Source organism: Eleutherodactylus coqui, chromosome 10 (assembly GCF_035609145.1).
Source record: "Eleutherodactylus coqui strain aEleCoq1 chromosome 10, aEleCoq1.hap1, whole genome shotgun sequence".
NCBI lineage: Eukaryota > Metazoa > Chordata > Amphibia > Anura > Eleutherodactylidae > Eleutherodactylus > Eleutherodactylus coqui.
In genome coordinates this window covers 107,146,867-107,172,582 of record NC_089846.1, presented here as the reverse complement: position 1 = coordinate 107,172,582, position 25,716 = coordinate 107,146,867, and the positions used below count along the sequence as shown (strand labels likewise).

At 46.7% G+C, this 25,716-nt stretch overlaps 2 protein-coding genes across 5 annotated transcripts; both read right to left on the bottom strand.

The window, feature by feature from the left end:
* Positions 1 to 248: 248 nt before the first annotated feature.
* XIAP (X-linked inhibitor of apoptosis) lies at positions 249 to 25,716 on the bottom strand. Of its 3 annotated transcripts, none has more exons than XM_066581693.1 (7): positions 25,636 to 25,716; positions 18,115 to 19,002; positions 14,293 to 14,392; positions 12,523 to 12,601; positions 10,407 to 10,437; positions 2,774 to 2,962; positions 249 to 633 (listed from the first exon to the last, which is right to left on the bottom strand). In XM_066581693.1, the coding sequence occupies exons 2-7, from the start codon at positions 18,977 to 18,979 to the stop codon at positions 440 to 442; spliced, it is 1,458 nt and encodes a 485-aa protein (XP_066437790.1). In that variant the 5' UTR covers positions 18,980 to 19,002; positions 25,636 to 25,716; the 3' UTR covers positions 249 to 439. The 3 variants fall into 3 exon arrangements, with proteins under 3 accessions (XP_066437790.1, XP_066437788.1, XP_066437787.1); XM_066581691.1 differs by having other exon boundaries at positions 25,522 to 25,659; XM_066581690.1 differs by lacking the exon at positions 25,636 to 25,716 and adding an exon at positions 25,322 to 25,445.
* On the bottom strand, positions 3,641 to 10,379 carry LOC136580832 (lamina-associated polypeptide 2, isoforms alpha/zeta-like). Of its 2 annotated transcripts, none has more exons than XR_010787020.1 (2): positions 4,828 to 5,390; positions 3,641 to 4,131 (listed from the first exon to the last, which is right to left on the bottom strand). XR_010787020.1 is itself a non-coding variant. In XM_066581694.1 (2 exons), exons 1-2 carry the CDS (start codon positions 7,881 to 7,883, stop codon positions 4,103 to 4,105), a joined length of 1,152 nt encoding a protein of 383 aa, XP_066437791.1. In that variant the 5' UTR covers positions 7,884 to 10,379; the 3' UTR covers positions 3,641 to 4,102. The 2 variants fall into 2 exon arrangements, 1 of the variants encoding a protein (XP_066437791.1); XM_066581694.1 differs by lacking the exon at positions 4,828 to 5,390 and adding an exon at positions 6,761 to 10,379.

Genomic DNA, 25,716 nt, shown 5'->3' with positions numbered 1-25,716 from the left:
TACTAGAGATGAGCGAGCATACTCGCTAAGGACACATACTTTAGTAAGTATTGTCCTTAGCGAGTACCTGCCCGCTCGTGAGAAAAGATTCGGGTGCCGGCTGGGGTGAGCAGTGTGTTGCAGTAGTGAGCAGGAGGTAGCGAAGAGGGAAGGGATGAGGTGGGGGGGGGGGGGGGGGGGGGAGGGAGGAGATAGAGATCTCTCTCCCCCCCACCTTCCCTGCCGACACCCTAATTTTTTCTCACGAGCGGGCAGGTACTCGCTAAGGACAATCCTCGCTCGAGTATTTGTCCTTAGCGAGTATGCGCGCTCATCTCTAGGCATTATTGTACAGTGTAAAGACATGGGGCGGCCCCTTTAATGATCCATTCTAGATTAGATTTTAATTTTAAAAGATTTTTTTTTAAATAAAATTTTAAGATTAAAAGACAACTATTCTTTAGGACATGAAAATTTTCTGCCGTCTTTCAATAATCTTGCAACATATAGGACATTTATCTAGAAGCTCCGCGCAGACGGCGCACGCCACTAGGTGACCACAAGGGATGAACACAATGCAAACGGCCTTGTCCATACACACTTTGCAGATTTTTTCCTCTTCCAGTTTCCTCAGCTTTTCTTCTATGCTGTTCTCTGCAAAACGTAAAACATCACAGATTAGAAAAAAAAAAAAAAAGATAAAAATAATGTGATGTGAGGAAGTGTGTAATTAGCAAACGGTCTATTCATATTCCAGGATGGGTTATCAATCTAAATAGGTGATCGCAGGGACCGACTTACTGCAAGTTAAAACGATAGTATCTAGTGATACTCTTAAAACAAGTATTCCAGGTTCATGTTTGTCCCCAGATTCGCTGAGCTCAAATCGTCCAGAACACCCTGCTTGTTCAGAACCTGAACCCCACAATGCATTGCAGCGATGCATTCTAAGGCCTTGTTCACATGGCCAAGATCTGCATCAGAAAACGTGGCTTTCAAGTCCACGCTGTAACTCACCTGATGGAACGGTAAGTTGATGTGGAACCAACGTAACAAAAATTCCATGTGAACAGGGCCTAAGAGCGCAACTGAGCTGTTAAAGAGAATCTGTAACAGGTTGGTGTTGCCCGATCTGAGAATACCGAAAACTAATGCTGGAGGCCATATTTTCATCGGTGTCTCGTTTACTGGATATCTTACTCTAGTTTTCATGGAATTGCCTTTTTTTTCAGCTGCCTTGGGTACAGGGTCTTCAATATTCATGATCTGTGGCTTTCTCTGCCCTTGTATCGCTGATTGACAACTTTCTCGCTATACCGTGTGTAGGGAAAAAGCTGCCAATCAGCAGATGTAAAGAGAGCAAGACATCCACTGATTGAGCCCTTACGCAGATTCATTCACATGGGCGAATTGTCATTGCGCATTTCCTGTAACACGCGGTGACTAGAAGCAATGAAAGTCTATGGACTTTTATTCTTCCAGTCACACCTGCATGTGAACACTGCATATAAAACGCAGGAAAAATAAATTGCAGCATCCTCCATTTCTCCGTGTATTAAACGCTGCCCTTGAATGGGCCAAATATGAAACGCTATCCATACGTAGGCATTGCGAAGGAGCAGCATGTCGATACACATCCTCGCTCTGAACAAAGCGGGAATTTGAAATAAATAATTAAAAATTCACACTGCGCATGTCTGATGTTAGATTCCCAAGCATGCGCAGTGCCAATCGTAGCCCGTACGCTGACTCTGCAGGCAGAGCGTATGGGCTGTGATGCGTACAATGCTGCGAGTTTCCTGCATACGCTCGTGTGAAAGAGCCCTTACAGTCACTACGTAGTGATGCCCTCAGATTAGGCAACATAAACCTACTGACAGATTCCCTTTAACCCTTTCCAATCCAATTTGTATCCTGGTTTTCCTAGGGGGCTTACTCTTTCTGCCATTATACAATGGCGCTATCTGCTGGCTAAAGCCAGTACTGCATGAGGTGACACGTTGGATAGGCTCCGAAAGCAGAGCGGCTGGCAATATACAGTAAGAGAACCCCGACGGACGTCTTCCAACATCGGAGCTGTACAGCCTTAAATCATAATGTCTTCAGATGTCAGACAGTGGATTGGAAAAGGTTAAGATAGCAGTCAACAAGCTGGTGACAGCCTTCCCTAATAACCAGTGGTGATCACATACATCATTCATATTCTAGACCAGGGCAAAATAAAGGATCATACTTTGTATATTTCTCAGTTTTAACTGCAACATGTGGGGGAGAAAAAAAAAATAGGATCAAAATTCTTCTACAGCTGCATCCAATATTTTATCCCAACTCACAGCTGTGTGACAACTGGCTACAGTCGCCTACTGCGTTGTCTGCAATGATGAGTGATAGCTGTTAAGATCCGTCCAACTTGACTAATATGCATCAACGAAAAAAAAATAAAAAATAAAAAAAAGAAGACAGGCCCATCCTAGAAACCCCCTTTAAGTCGCCACTGACCAATTAAGGGTTTCAGAGACGTCCTATTTAGAATCCTGTGTCCCACGTTCAGTGACAGAACGCTGAGCAGTACTGGAACAGACCGACTGCCCCCTTTTTTTGCCCGTTCACTCTGACAACCAATGGTGGTCCGAGAGGATAGACTTCAACTTCTTCAACGTGGTCTTCTCACATATTATTTATAACACACCAGAATATCTTACTGACTAGATTAGCCCTTTAAGAGCCCGCGGACAGGTTCTCTGTGCTATATATCAATGGGGATGGGAATTGGAAATTCCCCATATATCCTTACCGTTCTCCGTGGGATTAACGCTTCCGTTTGCAGACTGAGAATTTAGTAAGTCTGAGACCAGAACTTCGACTGATGTGTAGTTTTGTCCAGTGTTTTTCATTCTTTGCAACATAAGTTTCTTAACTTCTTCTAAATGAAATCCCATCTGCTGTGCGTGAATCACCAGAGGGTTCTTCACCAATTCAGTGTCTGGAAAGAGAGAGAGTTCTTGAAAAACGCAAAACAGGTAGTTTTTAATCCGTTCATCAATAGACATAAGTAGGAAAAGCATCTTAAAGGATGAGAGGGAAGGTCAATACTGCCCAGGACACCATGCCCTGTTTGTGCCCACGCTGCACTATGAAGCTCATGGCGCTCATGCATTTCGGGTTTCCCATCTCTAAACCCTATCTAACTTTTCAGAATAAGCCATTGTGTGTGCACTCGTAGAACAGCAACATTTCTGGCCATTGTAGGACTTGTATGGCATTTTCGCCAGTTTTTTCTTCTGAGGGTGCATCTCTAATTCTCACCTTCCAGTGAGCTGGTGGGTGTAACCTAGCTGCTACAAGGCCTCCCATACACCACACAGTTGAGGAGATTCTGTTCCCTCCCATGACCAGTCAATCATAGGAGATCATCACACAAGATGCCATCATTATGTACACGCAAGTCTGAAGACAGATAGGGCCATATACTTGCGTTATCACACAGAGCACAGCGAAAGACACGGATTACTTACCGGTAGTCCCTTTTCCAGGAGTCATCACGACGGCCCCATTACATATGGAGGTTGCCCTCTGACCCAGGTAGGGACAGGAAGAGTTTAAAAGCACCTCCCTTTCCACCCGTGCTTCAGTGACTTATAAATCATTACGGTGGACAATGTTTACTAAACCAAATTTTACCTTTATTCGGTCATATTTACATTTAAAGAACATAAATTATTCTTAAAGGGGAGGGAACTATGGGCCGTCGTGATGACTCCTGGAAAAGGGACTACCGGTAAGTAATCCGTGTCTTTCCAGAGCGTCATCCCGACGGCCCCATTACATATGGAGTATACCAAATTATACGTGGCCCTAGGGTGGGACCACTGCCTGAAGGACTTTACGTCCGTAACTCAGGTCTTTGTCCGACTGGACGTTAACCCTGTAATGTCGGGTAAATGTATGTATACTCGACCAGGTCGCCGCCTTGCAGATCTGCTCGGCAGACGCCTGGCCTTTTTCTGCCCAAGAGGAGGAAAGAGAGCGAGTGGAGTGAGCTCTAATTTTTCCCGGAGGGTCGAGACCCCTGGCTTTATATGCCTCTTGGATGGCGGTCTTGATCCACCTCGCGATGGTGCTCTTAGTTGCCGTCTTTCCTTTTGCCAGCCCCTGAAATTGAATGAAGAGGTTATTATTTTTACGGAAAGAGCGGGTGGCCTCTAGGTACGCTAGAACAGCTCTCCTAACGTCTAGGTTATGAAATTCTCTCTCTTTCTCGTTACGGGGATTTTGACAGAAGGAGGGCAGAGTGATCGTCTGCTCCCTATGAAATTTTGACACTACCTTCGGAAGGAAGGCTGGGTCTAGTTTGAAGGTAATCCTGTCGTCTTGTATTACCATGTATGGTTCAATACAATGTAATGCTTGCAATTCCCCTATTCTCCGAGCCGATGTTATGGCAACTAAAAGGGTAACTTTTAGTGTGAGCAGCCTCAAGGAGAGTTGTGAGAGGGGTTCGAAGGGGGATTGGCAAAAGCTAGTTAAGACTATATTTAGGTCCCAGGTAGGAAAGGTTTCTCTAACAAAGGGTCGAAGCCGTTCTGCCCCTTTGAGAAACCTACGCACCCAGCGGTGTTCTGCCAAGGGAAAATCTAGATAGGACCCTAGTGCTGCTGTATGGACTTTAAGGGTTCTAGGACTAAGGCCTTTTTCTAGGCCTGCCTGCAAAAATTCCAGGATTACGGGAATGTCAATTCCTGGGATTTTCCCTGGCTCTATTTTACAGAACTCTGTGAATTTTTTCCATATCCTATCGTAGATAGCTATCGTGATAGGTTTACGGCTTTTTGTTAGGGTAGTAATTACATTATGGGAGAGTCCCTTCCCACGCAGTATCATGCTTTCAGCATCCATGCTGCTAGCTTCAATTTCTCGACCCCTGGGTATGTTAGTGGGCCCTGGAGGAGAAGATCTTCTACGGCTGGTAGTAGGAATGGACCCCGGATCGCCAAGGCTTTTAGCAGGGGATACCAGGGCCTTTTGTCCCACATAGGGACAACTAGTATGACTGACGCCCGGCTGGTTTGGATTTTCCTGAGGGTGCGGGGGATCAGTGGGAAGGGAGGAAAGGCGTAGGCTAGGTCCATGTCCCAGCTTTGGGACAGGGCGTCTACCCCGCGTGGATTGTCTCTGGGGTTCAGCGAGTAAAAGTCCTGGCACTTTGAATTTCTCTTCGTGGCGAACAGGTCTATCTGCGGTTCTCCCCACTGGCAGATTAGTTGGTCGAAGACTCGCTGATTCAGTCCCCATTCTCCTGGATGGATGCTCTGTCTGCTCAGGAAGTCGGCAGCGACGTTTGTGGACCCTTTTAAGTGGATCGCTGAGAGGGACAGCACGTTGGATTCCGCCCAGCGGAGTATCTCTGTTGCCAGTCGTTGCAGGTGCGGGTGTCGCGTTCCCCCCTGGTGACGAACAAATGACAGAGCTGTCATATTATCGGTTAGGATTTTGACATGCCTTCCTTTTATAAGGGGTTCTGCCGCCTGAAGGGCTTCCCAGATTGCCCTTAGTTCTCTGAAATTGGATGAGCGTTTAGCTACTTGGGGGTCCCAAATCCCCTGTAGATTTTGGTCGGCTACTTGGGCTCCCCATCCCGTTTTGCTGGCATCTGTTGTGATGGGTACGGTAGATTCTTGTGACCAAGAGGTACCTTTGCTTAGGTTCCTCTGTGAGGTCCACCAGCGTAGGGACTCTTTGACTCGGACGGACAGGCTCACCTTCTTATCCAGGGATGTCTGCCGTTTGTCCCAGTTGGCAAGGATAAATCCTTGTAATTGCCGGGTATGGGCTTGTGCCCATGGGACTATCTGAATGCAAGCCGTCAGGATGCCCAGCACCTTCATTGTTTCTCTAATGGAAACCGCCGTAGCCTGACAGAAGGATTTTACTCTTTGGGTGAGGTCTTCCTTCCTAGATGATGGAAGCCGGGATTCCTGGATGTGGGAGTCTAGTAATACTCCCAGGTACACCTTTTGTGTACCAGGGTTCAAGTCGGACTTCTGCTTGTTAACTATCCACCCTAAACTGTTTAGGGTGGATAAGACCATGGATAGGTCTATACGCATGGTCTTTTCCGTCCTTGACACCAACAAAAAGTCATCCAGATACGGAAATATGCGGATCTGATTCCGCCTGAAGTAGGCTACCATCTCTATTACGATTTTCGTGAATACCCGAGGGGCGGTGGAGATTCCGAATGGAAGGGCCGTGAATTGGTAATGTTGGATCTTGTCTCCCTCCCGCAGAGCAAACCTCAGGTACTTGTGATGGGCTGCCGTTATTGGGACATGGTAATATGCATCTTTAAGATCTATGGTGCACATTACACTATCTCGATCTATTAGTGGGACGATGGATCTTACTGTTTCCATCTTGAATTTTTTGTACGAGATAAATTTATTTAGGGCTTTAAGATTAAATATAGTCCTAATGGAACCATTCGGTTTTTTTATTAGAAATAGGGGGGAATAGAATCCCTCACCCCTTTCGTGATCGGGGACTTGCGCAATGACCCCTAGGTCCTTAAGTTCCTGAACGCCTTTTATGAGGTTCCCTTGTTCCTGTAGGGACCCCGGGGAGGTTATAAGGAATCTCCTAGGGGGTAGCGAGTGGAATTCAATTTGGTACCCTACTTCGATTATTCGGAGTACCCAGGGGTTAGACGTTACCCCTTGCCACTGGCTTAGATAGCCCGCTAATCTACCCCCTGTTTGTTCAGGGGAGGGTTGGACTTCCTTACCCCGACCTCCCTTGGGGTACGACCATCTTCCAGTCTTCCCTTTCCCTTTAACTTCGGGAGGAGGCTGGCGCGTCCTCTTCGGGAAGGATGGTTTCCTGAAAGGTTGTCTGTCAGGCAGGGTTTTACTCTTGTCGCCGACTTTTTCCAGGATTTTGTCCAGGACGGGCCCAAACATATATTCCCCTTGGAAGGGGATGGCGCAGAGCTTATTTTTGGATGTAATGTCTGCGGCCCAAGTCTTCAGCCATAGTGCCCTTCTCGCTGAGTTGCTGAGGACTCCGGTTTTTGCCCCGTATCTTACCGTCTCCGCTGATGCGTCAGCCAGGAAGGCGGTAGCCATTTTTAAGAGGGGGAGACAGCTGGCCAACTCCTCTCTGGGGGCCCGATCCTTTATGGAGGCTTCTAGCCTGTTTAGCCAGAGCGTCATGGATCTAGCCACTGAGGTTGAGGCTATGTTAGCCTCGATGGTGAGGGATGTTGCCTCCCAGGCTTTCTTCATTAATCCGTCGATTTTTTTATCCATCGGATCGGATAGCTGGGAGGTGTCCTCGAAGGGCAAGAGGGTCTTCTTGGCCACTTTTGCGATCTGGATGTCCACCTTGGGGGTTTCCCTGTACAGGCGGACGTCCTCGGTAGCGAATGCGAGCCGGTTTCGGATCTCTTTTGGAACAGTGATCCTTTTTTCCGGTTCCTGCCATTCATCTATGATCACTTGCTGCAGCGTCTGGTTGACTGGGAACATGATCTTTCTTCTAGATCGGAGGCCGCCAAACATCTCATCCTGGATTGTTCTCGGCGGGTTATCTTCCTCAATTTGCATTGTTTCCCTCACCGCCTTGATGAGGTGCGCAATGTCGTTTGATGAGAAGTAATATTTCTTCTCGTCTTCTATGGGAACCGGTGGGTCCTCTAATTCCCCTTCGGATAGGAGCTCCAGCGATTCACCGGAGATCGAACTCGCCGACTCGGTCTGTCTAGGTCTTTTAGGGACCCGTGACGGACCTGGCTGGGCCTGGGGAAGGGACGCCATGGAAGCCTGCAGCTCTTCCTTATCATGCAGCGGATATCGGATTTGAATGCTGCTTTCTCCTCTGCGAGAATTTTCCCCGTGCATTCCTCGCATAGGGGTTTTTTATAGCTCTCCTCGAGCCTTTTGTTGCAGAGGACGCATTTTTTCGATTTTTTCCTCGGGTCCATTTTCTTTGGACCCTCCTTATCCATCTACCCATGAAAGTGGGGGAGAGGGGAGACAAGAAAGGGAACATATATGCATCCGCTGTACAAGTGACCATTTGCGCATGTTTTGGCGTATAGCCTACTTACAGTTGGTAGGGTGTCAATCTCTCCCTCACGTGCTGAGCTGTCGCGGGTAGACATACTCACATACACTTGTCTGGCAGTCAGCAGGAACCTCCATGGAGTTTAGCCTGCTTTTATGGGGAGGATTTTCGAATTTGGCGCCATTTCCGGGTTTTCGCCGGTAGCCACGCCCCCTACGTTGTGCGCGTGACGTCACCACGCCGGATGACGTCACCGCTATGCGCCCGAGGTCCAGGGAGGCCGCCGCTGCCGTTCCCCTGCCAGGAGGAACTATCCCATCACAGCAGCGGCGGCCCGAACATGCGATCCGCGCGAGGGAGACCAGCGCTACTAGGCGACTGACGGCTCCGTCGGCGGCGCAGGTCGGGGATGCAGGGACTCTTGAGTGTGCGGCCCCGACCTCTACCCCTCCAGGGGGGCCGCACAGCGTGCGGTAAGTATTTCTTTGCGGTAAGTCTTCTTGCCTCCGCAGCTTCCTATCTCCTGCAGCTCTGGAGCTGCTCCTCTGTCCCACCGTAGGGACAGGAAGACACTGAAGCACGGGTGGAAAGGGAGGTGCTTTTAAACTCTTCCTGTCCCTACCTGGGTCAGAGGGCAACCTCCATATGTAATGGGGCCGTCGGGATGACGCTCTGGAAATATGATTAACATACACTAAAGATGCACCAGTGATCATTACAGGGCTGTCAGGAAAGGGGCTTACATGCCAAGATAGTGCTGCATGGTCACCAGCTGGCTGACACTTTGCTATGTGTGACAGATATCGGAGTCGGCACACTTTTGTAATATAAAAGCGAACGTGACAAAACCAGAAATTCTTGAAGCTTGAGAGCAATTATTTGTTTCCAAACAGCTCCCCATGTATAGCAAACAGGAGGTGAAGACACAGAAACCACCAAATACCTTCACCTTGATTTTAGTCCGCCCAAGGCATGCTGGGATCGTCACAAGCATAAAAGCACAAAGAAATCCATCCTTGCACCGACTAAAGTAAAACTGGAGCTCCGTTTCACAGGCAGATGAAAAAACGCATGGACAGATAACGGACACGGTTTAAGGAGTTCTATCAGAATATCAAGTCATCCACAGGAGTCCTGCCGAGACTCCCAATTTGGAGAACGGGACCCCCACCGATCAGCAAATTATCTCCTATTCAAAGGAGTCCCTCCGAGACCCCACCCTTATTTGTGGGTAAGGGATAATTTGCTATTCTGGCACAACCCCTTGAAGAAAAACATGCTCTTAACCATAGCTGATATGATTAAAAAGGAGCCGTCACCTATCCTGACATGATTATTTTGGTAAATACTTGTATTCACTAACACATAACTCTAGAGCAGCGGTTCCAAAACTGTGCTCCGTGGAGCCCTTAGGGCTACACGAGCGACAGTCAAGGGCTCTGACCGAAGGTCCGTGGTGGCAAACCTATGGCACACATGCCAACGGCTGCTCACCACTGTAGTGATTACCGGTGGGGTGCCGCAGCTCCCTGCCGGTAATCACGCTGTGACGCTGATCCTGGTGCACACTATGACATTAGTGAGCACTTGGGATCCTCCTTCCCCGAGTCCTCTTCTTCTTGGTTCCGCAGAAGAGGACAAGGGATGACACGTTGCCGCTCACACACAGACATCAGTGTGCACCAGGGCTCAGCACCAAGTAGAGGAGGAGCAGCGCTGACTACAAGGAGGAGTTAAGTACATGGGTTGGGCAGCTATTACTGGGGCTACTGAGGGGGTTAATATTACTGAGGGGGTTATAACTACTGTGGGGCTCCACAAGAAACCTTTCCTTCAAAAAGGGCTCCATGGCTGAAAAAGTTCAGGAACCACTGCTCTAGAGTTTCTTTTCTTATAACTCTGCTCTGTGCCGTTCCTGTTATTAATGAGTAAATTGTCAATTAAATGTTACCAGCTGGGAGTGTCTAACATTGTCCCATCAGTGCTAACACTATCAGACAATCTAAGGACACACCCTTTTGTCCAATGAAATGGAGAGTATGTATTCTATTTTAATACTGCTGATCGAGGTTTTACAGAATACCATGTCCCCAGATAGCTCCTTTAATTCTACATTCTCACGGAGCAGATTGGAGAATTACAAGTGGACCCTGAAAGGGACGAGAAACAGAAGCCACTTTCGACTTTGGTTAAGGGTGCTATTACACAAAACCAAGTTGCCGGCACCAACACACTATTTACCCATAATTACTGGGCTGCACCAGCCCGGCAGTTAACAGCAAGTAGTATGTGTTAGCGACGGCCATCAGAAAGGCTACTCAAGCACCAATTTTGATAGTAACTATATACAACAAGTGTTTTGTTACCTTCAGGTAAAGTCGGTGGGGTGTCACTGTCCTAAGGAAAAACATAGAATAAAGTGTTACACTGCTGCGTACAGAACATGTTTTCTAATGAACATTTAAAAGCAGCTATACCAGTTACATTCCTACTACCTGTTTCCCCTGAAAATAACAGAGCCCTATATTAAAGGGGTTGTCCCGCGGCAGCAAGTGGGGTTCAGCACTTCTGTATGGCCATATTAATGCACTTTGTAATGTACATCGTGCATTAATTATGAGCCATACAGAAGTTATTCACTTACCTGTTCCGTTGCTAGCGTCCCCGTCTCCATGGTGCCGTCTAATTTCAGCGTCTAATCGCCCGATTAGACGCGCTTGCGCAGAAGGGTCTTCTGCCTTCGGCTCGGTCCGGCACGAGCGGCGTTCTGGCTCCGCCCCCTTCTACGCGGCACCGCGTAGCTCCGCCCCGTCACGTGTGCCGATCCCAGCCTCCTGATTGGCTGCCTGGACACTATTTAAAATTGTCTTTTTTATCAACTGTAACTAAGGCTTATTTTTAGAGTAGGACTCATATTTCAAGCATCTCAATAATCATGCTAGGTCTTATTTTCAGGGAAACGGGGTACTGTAAATTACTTCATACGGTTTGTGGGCCCGGCACCAGACGCAACAGCGAGGTTGATTTACTAATGTGATTCTGCCGAGAATTTTATTGTAAAATGCACCAGAATATCAAGTTTTTGGTGTGTAAAGATGCATCAAATTTTAGACCCAATTATGAAGCAAACGCACCAGAAGGAATAATCCACTGTGCCTTGTGTCACAGGGAGGCAAAGCTCAGCAGTAGAATGGTGTAAACTGAATGCAGTAACAAGCACAATCTAGACAACCAATAGGTGGTGTAAAGCCAGAAGTATCTAAAGGTGTACAGATTCCTGTCATCCAGCATGGTCCACTGGGATAAAGGTTTAGATTGCCTGATCCACGTTTATACTAAATATTAGACAGGATTAGTAAATCTATTCCAGTGTAGAAGTCTTTTCATGACTAGAATCATAAGGGTGGTTTCACATCTGCACTCTGGGGTTTCGTTTTATTGCTCCGTTCGAGGAGCAGGTAAGGGGGGACCCCCACAGCCGTATGGCTCCGTCTTAAGATGGAACCGAATAGCACCGAATGAACCTCATTGACTATAATGGGGTCCGTTTGCTTTCCACTCAGCTGCACAGCTTTTTGAATGGAACAAGGGTTCCATTCATTTCCATCATATCTGGAGTACAGAATAGCGCAGTCAACTAGGCTATTCTATACTTCAACAGAAATAAACAGAAGCCTTGTAAAATGGACGCACCAAAGTGGTGTCTTGCTCAACTAGTGCGAGTGACTGGTTCAGTTTGCTTCTATTTGGGGGGGTTCCATCACAATGGCAATTTTCAACAACTCTAGCAGTGGCTTACCTACCATAGGAACTAAAGATCGACCATATGGAATTCTAGCGTTCACCATACGATGGTCCTCATATACACCAAATTATCGGATCCGAAAGAGCTCTGTCTTAATACCCTTATAATTAGAAACATTCTGCATTTCTGCCTTGGACAGATCAGCCGTGGAAACTGTAGAAGTGGCCATAAACATTAGAAAGTGGATGGATTGTTCATTCCACGGATGGTCAACAATCGTTTTGCAGATGCAGCCACACACATTTTAGTCACATATCAGCCATTCCAAGTGGCCAATGGCATCGGGCGAAGGATGGAGAAGCTTTCTAGCAATATTCGTTCAAAGAAAGATCATTCACGGAAGAAAGATCTTCCTTCTAACAATTGTAAGAAAGTTTCAAAACGTATCTGACTTCTTTCTGGATGAGGACCGTGTCATCAGTCTGCTAGAATAACGGTTTCTTGATAAAAATGGACGATTTCAACCAAAGTGATTGTTCGTGGAGTGAAATTTATCAACTCTAGTCTAATGTGTATGGGCACCTTAAGATTTGAAGAGAGTCGAAAGCCAAAGAGGCGATAGCTACCGTCCAACACATTGCACACCAGTGTATGCAGGAAGCCCGAGGTTGGTCATCCTATTCCTCCCACATGAAAGCAGTCTGGAATTAGTTTATCCAGGAGGAAATGGAACTTACCAGCTTGCTTGGCAGAGGCCTCGTTAACTGCACGTTATTGATAAAATGTTGTCCTTTCTCATCAACTAGAAATTTGCATCTACAGTTACCAGAAAATGACAAAAGAAGACAAAGGCATGTTAGACTAGATCATCCAAAATAACATGAATACATATCCAGCCTCTGTTCACACTAAACGTGGTTCAGTTTTCCATTCCTAGTATGTAAATGCGTAAATCTCTAAATTGATCATAAGGATTCTACAAAACCAGAAGCCATGAAATCAGTGTGATTAGAGCCCGAGGGTCCGTTTAGACCTTCTGATTTCCTGCTTGAGCAAGTGAATGTCAAGAGTTTTGTTTGCGCTCGTGCAGACTGTTTATACTGGCAGAAACATCTTTGGCGCGTTCAGATGAGAAATTGTTCAGTCGTTCACATTCGCTGTATAAGTGACTGAGAACGACTGATCGGTGTTTAGACTGAGCGATTAGTGAACGAGCCAACGGTGATTTTTATGCCTGCGTGAAATGAACGGATGAGCGGATAATTTATCGTTTGATCGCTGGCTGCGTTTATAGTGAACGGTTCTTTTTGCTTATTGGAATGATAATCATTCAGTGTAAAATGGGCCTTTATTACGATAGCCGACACCAGCAAAAGTCAACAATTTGGTGAATTTTGGAAGTGCCCTACATTAGACACGTCATGTTGGATACTACGTGTAGAACTAAAGGGCATTTTACGGACACTGACAAACTGCAGGGACGCCATATGCAGGCCAATTCACACAAGCAACAAGCGACTACATTGGCCCCTACAAGAGCATGGCCATACATGTAGTCGCCTGCACAGCCCGTTACTTGTCACACTGCGGTGCTGCCCACTCAGCAGTGCATAAAACAACATTTTCAGGGTGAAAACCTGAAGGCTCTTCCAATAAGTTGTTTTTTGTCACATTTCTAAATAAAATTTATGGCATGCTCTATCATATGCCACGCTGGGCAGAGCTTGATGCCTCATGGAGATAACCACTCGGAGGGCCAACAGGTGTGCAATACACTGCACAGGATCCAATAGCCGCCTACACATTAAACTACAGTCATACAAACCCATCAACGTCCATGGGACCAGAAGACCCTCATATGTGCATGGGGGACCTAATGACATCCCCTCCGACAGGTGATGAAGAACTCCGGGATCAGGGATTTCACCACCTTCCCTGGAGATAAACCTCCAGAGCTGTCCGGCTGTGGCTTCACACTCTGTCCCCAATTACGACACACTCGGCCATACTGAGCGTTCATGTGTTGAGGGAGTCGTCAACATGGGCTGTAAACTGGCAGATCCATGGTGGACTTTTCCTACATGAATCTGACAGTTTAACCCACAGCAGAACTTTAGGGCCAAGTCTTGCTGCAGATTCGGATGTTGACAAATGCTGATGCTGCAGTCCATTGCAGAAACGGCATCAAGAACAGACAGGGCAATTATCATTTTTTCTGCAATCTGGATTTTAGAATCCACATATGGAAAAATCAGAGACATATGTAGGACAGCAAAGATTTTCATAGTATTCACTAAAAGGCCAAAATGGTGTCGATTGTGACGTGGATTTGGGAAGAAATACAGACTCAAAGCCGCTGCAAAATTCCGCCGTGTCCACGAGGCCTAAAAAGGTTTGTTTTGTTAGTTTTCTAATTAGTAACCCTTTGAATTGTAAATGTATACTATATGTAATATATATAAGTAAGGAGGCGCTGGTCATTTAGGTGTCCTTCATTTTAAACTCACCCTGGATACCATCTTGCATGCAATTCCCACGGGTCGTCTCTGACTTTCCAATCTCTTAGCTCTCCACCACAGGTAAAACATCTGGTTGCGTCATGTTCCCCTGTGAGAAAAGGCAATAAGGAGTTAAAGGGTCACTAAGTTTCCAGACAACTTCTGCCGATGTGACAAGTCTGATAAAGTAGCAGTTTTGATATTTATTTTACTAGAACAACGCTTTGTGCTTTCAGGAGAAGGCAGGGGTAGAGAAACACTCCAAGTGCTGGCCACTAGGTGTCTCCCTTCCTCCTACCTGTCATGCGTGAGAGGAGATCGCCACGGGCCAATAATTGGGCACAAACGTTCGCTTGTTCAATCATCAGCTTGAGTGCGCTTGTGATCAGCGATGAACACAAACACGAGTTCATCAACTTCCTGCATGGTTTATGCAGACATACAAATGTTGGCGGCACTTCTCTCTGTGCAACCAGGTGGATGAGCTGCTGCTAAACGCAGCCCATATGGGCACAACCGGTCATATTAACCCCTTAAGGACATGGCCTATTTTTGTTTTAAGGACCAAGCCTCAATTTTCAAATCTGATATCGGCCACTTTATGTGGAAATACCTTTTGAATTCTTTAAAAAATAAAATTTAGCATTCATTTTTATTTACCAGCACATTTCAAAAACTGATGTTTTTTTCTTAAGCACCTATTCAGTTCGGACCTGGCTTTTAAAGGGCCTGCATGTATCAGAAAACTCCCATGATTTACCTAGTTTTAAAAACTGCACCCCTTAAAGTATTCAAAATGTTAGGAAATTTCTCAACCCTTTAGGCCTCATGTCCACTAGGTAAATGGAATTGCGGATTCCGCAGCGGATTTTGCCCATTGGGAATCATTGGCCATCCGCGGTCCATTAAATAGATTTTTGCACCCGCGGATGGCATTTTAAAAGAATTGCGTTTTTCACGCGCGGGAGAAAAAAACCACAGCATGCTCCATTCTGCCGCGGATTCTGCGTGGATCAGCAACATTGCTATCACATTGATAGAAATGTGTGCGGATATCTGCATGCAAAAAAAAAAAAACAAAAAAAAAAACAAAACATTTTGAGCAAATCCGCGCGGAATCCGACACGGAAATCCGTGGCAGATTCTGCGTGGATTGTATTTTTCAAGTGGACATGAGGCCTTAGAAGTTTCACAGCGATTCAAGCAATGTGCATCAGAAATCAATACATTTCCTTTTTTTTTGCAGATTTTTAATTTAAAACCATTTTTTTTAATATAAAACAGCAGAAGTTGGCAGAGAAACAAAAGTCAGAATTTGTTACCCGGATTCTATGCTGATTCTGCTGTGCCCAGGGTAAAACATAAAATGGTGGTTCAATACAATAATATCACCACAATCCCAGGGACGTGCAGTATATTCTGGGGCTATCTTGTGCACAGGTGGGTTGGGGGGGCAGGTTTCGCAGTGATATATGGGGTCCTTCCTTGTCCCTTGTTTATAACAGACTCTGCACCTTTTTGGGTGTTTCCCTTCTTACCATGGGAGGGAATTTCACTAGGTAAGTATTACCCTGATACATCTGGTCTCTTTCCAGAAGTACTAAGCTCCTTCTTTTCCTGGTCCCCAAATATTAGGGCCTTGATGACCACCTCCTTCAAGAAAGGTGCCCCTCTGGCCTGCGCATTATACAGTGCCACCTATATGATGGGTACAGACAGTTCTTTATACCACACCTTTGTTTTCCGGCCCGAGTACTTGATCAGACAGGTCAACACCCTCCCTAAGGCCCCTCTGTAGTGGTACCTCGTACTGGGCTGGGGGTACCGCTATGGCCATGTATTGTGCCCAATATAAGAACACCCCTCGTCCTTATACTTGGCACACAATACATTGTCGCAGCATAGTCTCGCTCTCACCCTTCTAAGAATTTGCCCAAGCAGCGACGTAAGGAGGCTTTTCTGTTTTCCTAACAGTGCCGCATGCTAAGGTTTTTCTGGCAGCAACGCTCTGAAATAGGGGAACATTGGTGTAAAAGCTATCCAGGTAGAGGTGGTAACCCGCTCTAGTAGTGGGGGCACCAGTTCACATACAATGGGGTTCTTCCCTTTTAAAACCCATAAGTTCTGGATTTACACCCGACGTACTCTCACACTGCTTGTACATTTCCACACCATAGCATGCAGGCTTACTGGACAGGTATTAGGAACTCCTCTTACAGAAAGGTTCTTCTCAGGGGTGTACGCCCGGGCAAACTGGGCATTAAAATACTTTATCTTTCTATAAACGGAAGTATCCCTGGGTGGGCACTGCGTAATGTCATTATAATACAGGACTTTTATGATGGCTTCAACACACGTCCCTGACATAACTATGCGGAGCATTGGGGTGTGGTACAAAATATCTGTTCCAGTAGGCCATAATGCTCAGCTTCATTACTAACCCCATACATACTACAAAGCCCCAAAATTTTGCGATTCGGATGCGCCCACTAGGGTCTGTTTGTCGGGCTTTGCAAAACCGGAGTTGGGCTTTTCTCAGATGAAATTCTGGGCATATAAATTAGTTTAGGTAACAACATGGGCAATGAAATCACCTGAAAAGGAAAAAAACAAAAAAAAAAAAACTAAAATGTAACCATTTCTACCATCTACTAACTAACCTAAAATTGCTATCTCCATCTCAGCCTGTGGTACCACCATAACTCCTCGGCAGCATGCCCGCTGTCTTGGGGTCATATTCGATGAAGACCTTTCACTCCCCACATCCAATCACTTGCTCATGTCACCTGCACCTCAAAAACATTCCTGAATCCACCTTTTCCTCACTGTGGACACATTTAAAGAAACAAAAACACACCTCTTGTCACCCATATCCACTCTCAACTTGATTACTGCAACTCGCTACTGATTGGTCTTCCCCTCCCTAAACCCTCCTCGCTCCAATCCATCCTGAATGCATGAGCCAGGCTCATCTTTCTGTCAAGCCGCTGCACTGCTGCTTCCACCTTGTGCCAGTCACTGCGCCGATGCCTCCACCCCATGCCAGCCACTACACTGGTTGTTCCTCAAATACAGAATTTATAGTCATTACTCATCATTAAGCGCTCCACAATGCTGCACCGGCCTATATATCCTCCCACATCCCTGTCTACCACCCTACCCGTGCTCCATGCTCTGCTAATGGACTACATTCTTCTCCAATCCAAACTCCGACTCCCACCTCAAAAATGTTTCCTCAAGCCGTACCAATTCTCTGGAATGCACTACCCAAGACAGCGAGGTTCATTCTGAACACCCACAGCCTTTGGTGAACCCCAAAAATACACATCTCGTTAGGGTGGATGAAGGAGTGTTTAGATTAGGGAATATGGTAGGCCCCCCTATTTCTTCCTAGAAATCTGGACCTCTTTTTTCCCCCTGGATGTCCCACATTGCACTTCTTATCTGTTTATACACAAACACAACCGGTGATCGACTCACACAGGATTATGTATATCTATATAGTACCCCATGTGTATACCCCCTTATAGACTGTACATTCTCGTCAGTGGGACCCCACCCCTATTGTTCAAGGATTGTATCAATTTAATACTATTTAGTGTAGGTTTCCCCCTGATTTTTGAAAAGAGCAGCGGAATAACTAGGCGCTATATAAAAATTATTAGATGCCATATACATATTCTCTTCATGGTTGTGTGTCTAGTTCCCACACTCAAGCCTTCCCGATTGTCCAAGTATAAAACGGCTTCCACTGGATACAGGAAACAATGTGATCACAACCTACATACAACATTGCTAATTAAGTTGAAATAAGTGATATTGTGTTCTTACCAGTACTATAAAATCCGGCTTTGGCGAGCATTTCCTTGTTAATAGCGTAAGGCCAGTTAGCAAAACTCTCAAGCCGAGCCTTCATTTGACTCATGGTGGGATTTTCCAGAACTTCAGAACCTCTTCTCGCACTACCAAATATACTGGTTGGCTCAAGAGCCACATTCCCGACATCTCGGCCTAAAACATACAAGCAGTCTGGAAAATGTTTGCGATGCTCAGTCCATGCCACGTCACTGGGCTCCCAGTTCATTAGCTTTCCTCCACAACAGAAACATTTCACCAGGTCATTGATGCCAGTGTAGAAGAGACCAGCGTTTGCCAGCTCCTTTGGTTTCTGGCGCACATAGCTCGGCCAGTTCTTAAAGGTCTTAAGTCGTGCTTCTTCACTACACATATTTATATATCGAGGGAATTCTGGTTCCGATTCATCAACTACTCTTCCCGTCCTCAACAGGAAATCAGTTTGAAGATCCAAGTTCGAGGTCTCGCCAAGATCACAGGGTGCACAGTGATTTACTAGGTGAGGACCTGAGTTTTGACTCACAGGAGCCTGAGTTTGTATACTTTCATTCCTTGAGTTAAAGGCATTAATAAATTTACAGTTTGGGCTGATTTTCCGATGTTTGCCAATCGCAGTGTCTCCATGTTGCCAGCCTTCTACTACAGCTTCACAGCTGAAGCACTTTACTCTGTCTTCAGTTCCGGTGTAGTAGAAGCCAGCACGGGCCAGGGCCGGCGCCGAGACAGGACAGCTACTTGGGAAATCTGTAAATGACGCCGATCGACTGGATTCATGAGAATAGTCGGAGTCCGGTTCCATGTCGTAAGCACCATCTGATACTTTTGGGCAGTTACATGTCATGTCCTCTGGAAAGAACAGCTTATCTACAACAGAAGATATACAATTATGCAGGAGGAATTAGAAGAACACCATTGGAAACATCAAAAGTTCCTTTAAGTAGTTCATAAAATAACAGACGTCTTGCAGAATGGTTTCAAGTGCTGGATGAGTTACAATGGCAGTTCAATTAAAGGGTCACTACGGCGAAAACTTACAGCAAAGGTTACTTGAGATGAGCGAGCATACTCGCTAAGGACAATTGCCCGATCGAGCCGGCAGCCGAACCTTTTCTCTCGAGCGGGCAGGTACTCACTAAGGGCAATGCTTGCTCGAGCAATTGCCCTTAGTGAGTATGCTCGCTCATCACTAATCGTTACCTAGCCGTGGTGCTGGAGCTTGAGCACCTCAATGACGCCATGAGTGAAACCGGGAAGGAACACCCAAGACGGGAAGGAGGGGAAAGGGGAAGGCAAAAAGAAGAGGGGCCGACCAAGGGCAGGATCGATGGATGATATCCTTCAGGTGACGGACCTGACCTTGATGGAGTTGGGGTGGTGACAGCCGACAGGAAGCTCTGGTGTGGGCTGGTTCACAAGGTCACGAAGAGTCGGAAGCGACTGAACAAACAACCAACGGCGGAAACACATTTGTCAACCCCTGCGTCCTGCACCTGATTGCCTGTCACACTCTAGAGGTCTCCTTTGTATATTTCACCTACTTCTCCGCACTAAAGCCTCCTGTCTGATGCTTATGCACCATCTTGATGGAGAGGTTTCTTACCTACACTTTCAACCCCATTCTATGATTCATCAGCACAGCATTAGCTAGTGGCGATGCCATTTCTGCCTGCTGAAGGAACAGTTCAAATATTCCATTCTACAGTTACCTAAATAAGCTACAGACCAAAAGTATATAGTCAGGAGGGTAAGCTGTGAACTCCTGTGTGATCACCATTAGTAACATTGCATAAGACAGTCGGCCACCTCTAGTAGTGGTACGAGGGACAGTGACAGCTCAGCGATATGTTATGGACACCCTGCAGCCACATGTGTTGTCTTGCATGCCGCACACACAAGGGTGTCACAGGAATGTCTCCATAACATCGTCACTTTTGTGGCTGCCCAGTTGCCAGATTCATTGCCAAGAGCACATATATGGGACCATCTGGGATGCCAACTTTGACAGTCTACGAGTTTGAACGTTTAAGAGACTCAGTTACAGCAAATATGCATAGATATGCAGAACCTGTATACCATGCCCGCCTGTATCACATCTTGTATCCAAGCTAGAGGCGGACCAACAGGGAACTAGAGCATCCAGAATGAGGCTATTCCCTCGATAAACCGTTTATTGTGGGTCCAGTTTCTCTAACCCCTGGCAATCAGATGGGAGGGAAAAGAAACGGATAAATGGGCGACCACATAATAGGAGTCGGCAAGAACTGTGGATCCGTCTTCAACATCCACATGCTTTAATACATATGGAAAGGGTTTGTGAAGATGGGCCGTCTCCTTTACACCACATCTACGTGAAGCCCCGGGTTGCAGAACGCCTTTAGTATATAATAAACCACTTGTTGCGCTGTGTGAGGGTTCATTTTCCTAAAGACACAAATCTAAGTTTACTCAACCAGTCATATGATCTCACATTGATCGCTGAGGAACCATGGATGGGATTGTTCAACGCTCCTTGACCAAGTGTACAGAGGTCACCCAAGGATTCCACATGACGGCGTCTCATCTCCCGGTCACCGAACATTATTTATATATAATATACAAAGCTGTACGCACCCGAAATGATACAATTAAAAAGAGAACAGCTATAGCTACAGAAATGTGCGACACAGTAGGGTTATGCTCACACGTAGCAGAAAATCCAACGCCGATTTTGGGGCAGACAGAGTTATGTCAAAACAGCCATATGTTACATGAGGAGTTGGGTGTGTCTTTCAAGGTCCCATTGAAAACAATGGGCAAGGCGTTCTGATGCCCAAAGGTAGAATTTATATTCGTGCAAGTTTTGTGCTCATTCCATAAAGCGCGCACAAGAATATCGTTGGTGTGGATGCGCCATAACTTACAAGCATATAGCTATATAAAATAGAGAAAAAGGTTATCCTCCTTTATAACCAGAGACTGATCAGGCCTCCTCAGTGCTGCCACATAAGAGGATTCCCGTGCCTTTAATATAAAAGCCAAAACACAACCGCCTGCTTCCCCTTCCTCAAAGATTTTCCACTTCCTATAAATAAAAAATTTAAAAAAAAAAACACTTATTTTTTGCAACACCTCTCAGATGATTCAGAAGTTGAGGGTTTATTCAGACGTCCGCATATTGGCCAGGTTTTCACACCCGGCTGATGATAATGAGTATTATATTTAAATTTAAAAACTGCAAGTCTGCATAGAGACAGTTTTTTCTTCTATTTCATTAATATGTGTCTCTACTTTAGACGATCTTTCAGTAACTTTCTGCAAATCATGACTTATAAACCCCAAATCTTCTTTCAGGCTGAGCCAGGAGAGCATTGCTTTTAATTACAGCTGGAACAACATTACCTAAAGTGGGTTCATTATGTGCATTATTTTGCATATCCACACCACTACCTTGTGCTGAACTAGCCTGCATAATAGTAAGCGCAGATGAAGTATATAAAAAAGGGCCATGCTTACCATTTTCAGCAGAGCAGGAGAACTTATTAAAAGGGAAATGCAACTGTAGATGTTGCATGAGCATTTCTTACCGGGAGTGAAAGAAGAATTGAGTGAGCAAACTCCACCAACCTGTTTGCCGCATCTCTCAGTAAAGCAATCAGAAGGGTCAAAGCATTCCATGTATTCTGCACAATCACCCTGCTCAATATTCCATATTATCTCCAACGTTGCATGGGCAGTCTCACGGTGCAAGGTATTTGCAGATTTTTGAGCGCCATCATGAGGCGCATGTGCACTGCTGGCTTTTTTCCTCCTCGTCATCGCAACTTGGTTAAACGACAGACAGGCCTCAACAGACCAGCCACTGCTATCACTGCTCCTACACAACAGGAACCCTTGGGCAGCACAAGCAAAGGCCCAGGAACCAGCAAGACAGCTTATAGGTTGGACAGCTTCCATTGGACTTCAACGGAAGCCGTCCGTGTGGGAAAAACAGGAAAATTGAGCATGCTATGATTTTTCATTTGTGAGCAGAAACCACAATTGGATTCCACTCGTGGGTGAAGAATCTTTTTTTTGCATTGCATGCTATGGAGGGCTATTGCTGCGGAATCTGGAGGTGGGCGCCCGCTTCAGATACCACAGCAAAAAACGGCCCGTGGACATTAGACCTTAAAGTCAGTTCCTGATACCCTAATATATATGAGAAAAAGTAGCACAAATTCACAAGGTCATGTGATGCGATAGACAAGGAGGCTCCATAGGGAAACATGGGCTACAGAACATCGCAAATCGCAGCTGTATAGAGCAACAAAACATCCCTAATGTGAAGGAACCCATTGGAAGCCACGGGCCTCACATACGTGCGTTTTGCAGTGCTGTCGTATTGCTACAAAATCTAGCAATTTTGTAGCGTGTGTGAAAGCAGCCTAAAAAAGGACAAGCGGTCAGCTGACCGGCATCCGGAAATAAGCACCATGCAGAATAAAGTTTTTCACCACCCAACACCTAAGGCGTCATTCACACGACCGTATGTGTATAATGCTGCGGGGGTCCTGCTGCGTTCTACTGGTCAGAAAGCCGGCTACCGCCGAGTATGTCGGCAGGCGCACCGCGCATGACCGCGTATCTCATGCACAATATGACTTTTCTTCCCGCTCTGTTCTATAGCGGAGTTGTGTATGGATTGCTGCCCATACACAGTGTATTGCCCATAGAAGAGAATAGAGCTCATGCTCCGTGCAGAAATAGAGCATGCGGCCATCTTTTTCTTGCACGTATCTGCTAATGTGAATAGCTCAATGAAAATCCATTTACTTTCATCGACTCCCTTCACCGTGTATTCACCCGAGTTGACCATTCCGTCTGTGGTTCGCACCAAGATCCTAGCATCTTTTTTGCACGTCCCATCATGTATGTGACGCCAGTATAGTCTGTAGGGTCACTAGGTCTTCATTATACCTCCACCTTCCTTCCGCACCCGGAGCTGCGCCCACTTTCCGCTTGTATCACATGTACAGGTGGATGAACTGGTTGCACGCTGCACCGGAGGCAACTAGCCGCAGGAGGCTTACGGTGCAGGGATGTAAATGAATCCCTTCCAAGGAGTTAAACACAAAACCTTCTGAAATACACCGAACTTTCCAAGAAGGGATTTCCCTTATCTTTTACACGCCCTGTCACACAACAAATGCCCAACGGCCATCCCAGCGATATCCTTCCTATGTTTATGCAGCATCGGAGAGGACCGGGGTTCGCTCCGGCCGCCCGCCTCCATCCACCGGACACGGAACGATCCGGCGCTCAGTTTTCTGCACACATTTACGTTGAACGATTATCATTCAGATTTTCGCTGGATCGCGAGATTTCGAATGATAACCGCTCCGTGTAAAAGCACATTTAACCCCTTAAGAACCAAACGCCGTAAATTTTCGGCACTTGGTCCTGGCCTTTAATTCTGTCCCGATAGTAAAAATATGGCGCATTATAAAAGTTGCTACTATGTAGCAGCAGCAGGTCGGGTCCTCAGCTGTTAGTCACAGCCAAGGACCCGAACGAGAAAGGAAAAGCGGTTTTTAATCGCTTCTGCCTTCTCTCTCTTCACTACATAGTCCTCCGTGAGTGGATGTAGTGAAGAGAGAGCAGAAGTGTTACTTCCGGTATTCGGCATGGCATCACGTGACCACCGGGGGCCCGCTGCCACAGCAGAGCTGCAGGGTCCTAGCAGATCCTGATCATCTCTGTTAGGATGCAGCCCCTATGGATGCTCCAGCTACATAGGTAAGGTAAAGAACGTGAATGACCCCCAGAGGTCTTATATGATGTTATGGGGGGCATAGATGTTAAATAAAAAAAAAATTACAAAAAGCTCTCTCTCTCTCTCGGTGATTGGTAAATTAATTTACGTCATTGCCCAGCCCCAACTTGGACCCTTAATATCAACGGCCATTCGGGCAAGTGCGAGCGCACTTGTGTAACGGGCACGGTGTATCGGCACACGCGGGAGCGAGGACGGTGTATCGGCACACGCGGGAGCGAGGACGGTGTATCGGCACACGCGAGTTTGACTGGACTTTTCGCACAATTCTTTCTGTATGCAATACGCTGCGCAAATACGATTTTTTGTAAATCTGGCTCAAGTCAAGAGAGCAAAAAGCCCGGCACTGCCATGGCGTACAAGGGCAGGGCGTTTAGTCACACAACCGCTGACTTGGGCGGGGGATTTAAAGGAAACCCAATCCCCCAATAGTACTGTAAACTGAGGGGAGGCGATGGAGCCGGGTGATGTATTCTTCCTCCTCGCCCTCCTGGTTCCCGCAGTGTCCTCCTCCTAAGAACGTGCGGCGCATAAGCATGTGACTCGTCTGATTGGCACACATACCCGACGGCACCATAACCTAGTTTATGGTACTAAAGAAGGGGAGGGGAGAGGAACAGGTTCCTTTAAGTGGCAGTAATTGGGTCACCGTCCTGCTTTTAAGGACACAAGCGAGACAGATGAAGCTCACCTTAGACTCAAGAAAGCAGATGTGGAACGTGCCACAAGGGAAAAAAAGGGGGGGGAAGCCCATCGCAGAAAGATAGGACATGCCACGATTGGTTTTCTCGCAACATAGCATGAGTGGGAAGGGCTCACTTACCTGCAGGGCGGGGGACCCCATGGTGGAGACCAGTGATATATATATATATATATATATATATATATTATATGGTGGGAGGACCCCTCTATACCCCTGCACACAGCTAGTATTATGGGGAGGCCTCATTTACCTGCAGGGCGGGGGACCCCATGGTGGAGGCCAGTGATATATATATATATATATATATATATATATATATAGTAGGAGGACCCCTCTATACCCCTGCACACAGCTAGTATTATGGGGGGGGGGGGGGGGGGGGCCTCATTTACCTGCAGGGCGGGGTACCCCAGGGTGGAGACCAGTGATATAATATATATTATATGGTAGGAGGACCCCTCTATACCCCTGCACACAGCCAGTATTATGGGGAGGTCCCCCCATGGTGTAGACCAGTGATATAATATATATATAATATGGTAGGAGGACCCCTCTATACCCCTGCACACAGCTAGTATTATGGGGGGCCCTTCCATGCTAGAAACCAGTGAGACACTAATATATATATAGTGGGAGGACCCTTTATACCCCTGCACGCAGGTAAGTAGTATTATGGGGGCCTCACTTACCGGCAGGGCGGGGGTCCCCCTCAGTCATTGGCGAGCGCCTCCCGCCCAGTCACACACACACCGGCGGCCATGCCCTGTCATAGTGGTGGGCGGCACCAAACGGAGGTGGGCGGGGGGGAACGGAATGTTCCAACAGTTACCAACACACACACGCACATACATGTGACCCGGCGGCAGCAGCAGGGAGCCGCGGGCAGTACCTCACGTCACCGGCCAGCAGGGTGCGCTCTCACGGGTCCAGGCACACAACGCCTACAGTCCTGCGCTCCGTGCAGTCTGCATGTAGCTCTATAGAGGGAGGGCGGAGGACTTACAGCGTGCAGGCGGACGGCTCCCTGTGAGGAGGAGGAGAGAGCTTCACCTGGAAGTACTAGAGAGCCCTCACACATTTCCTG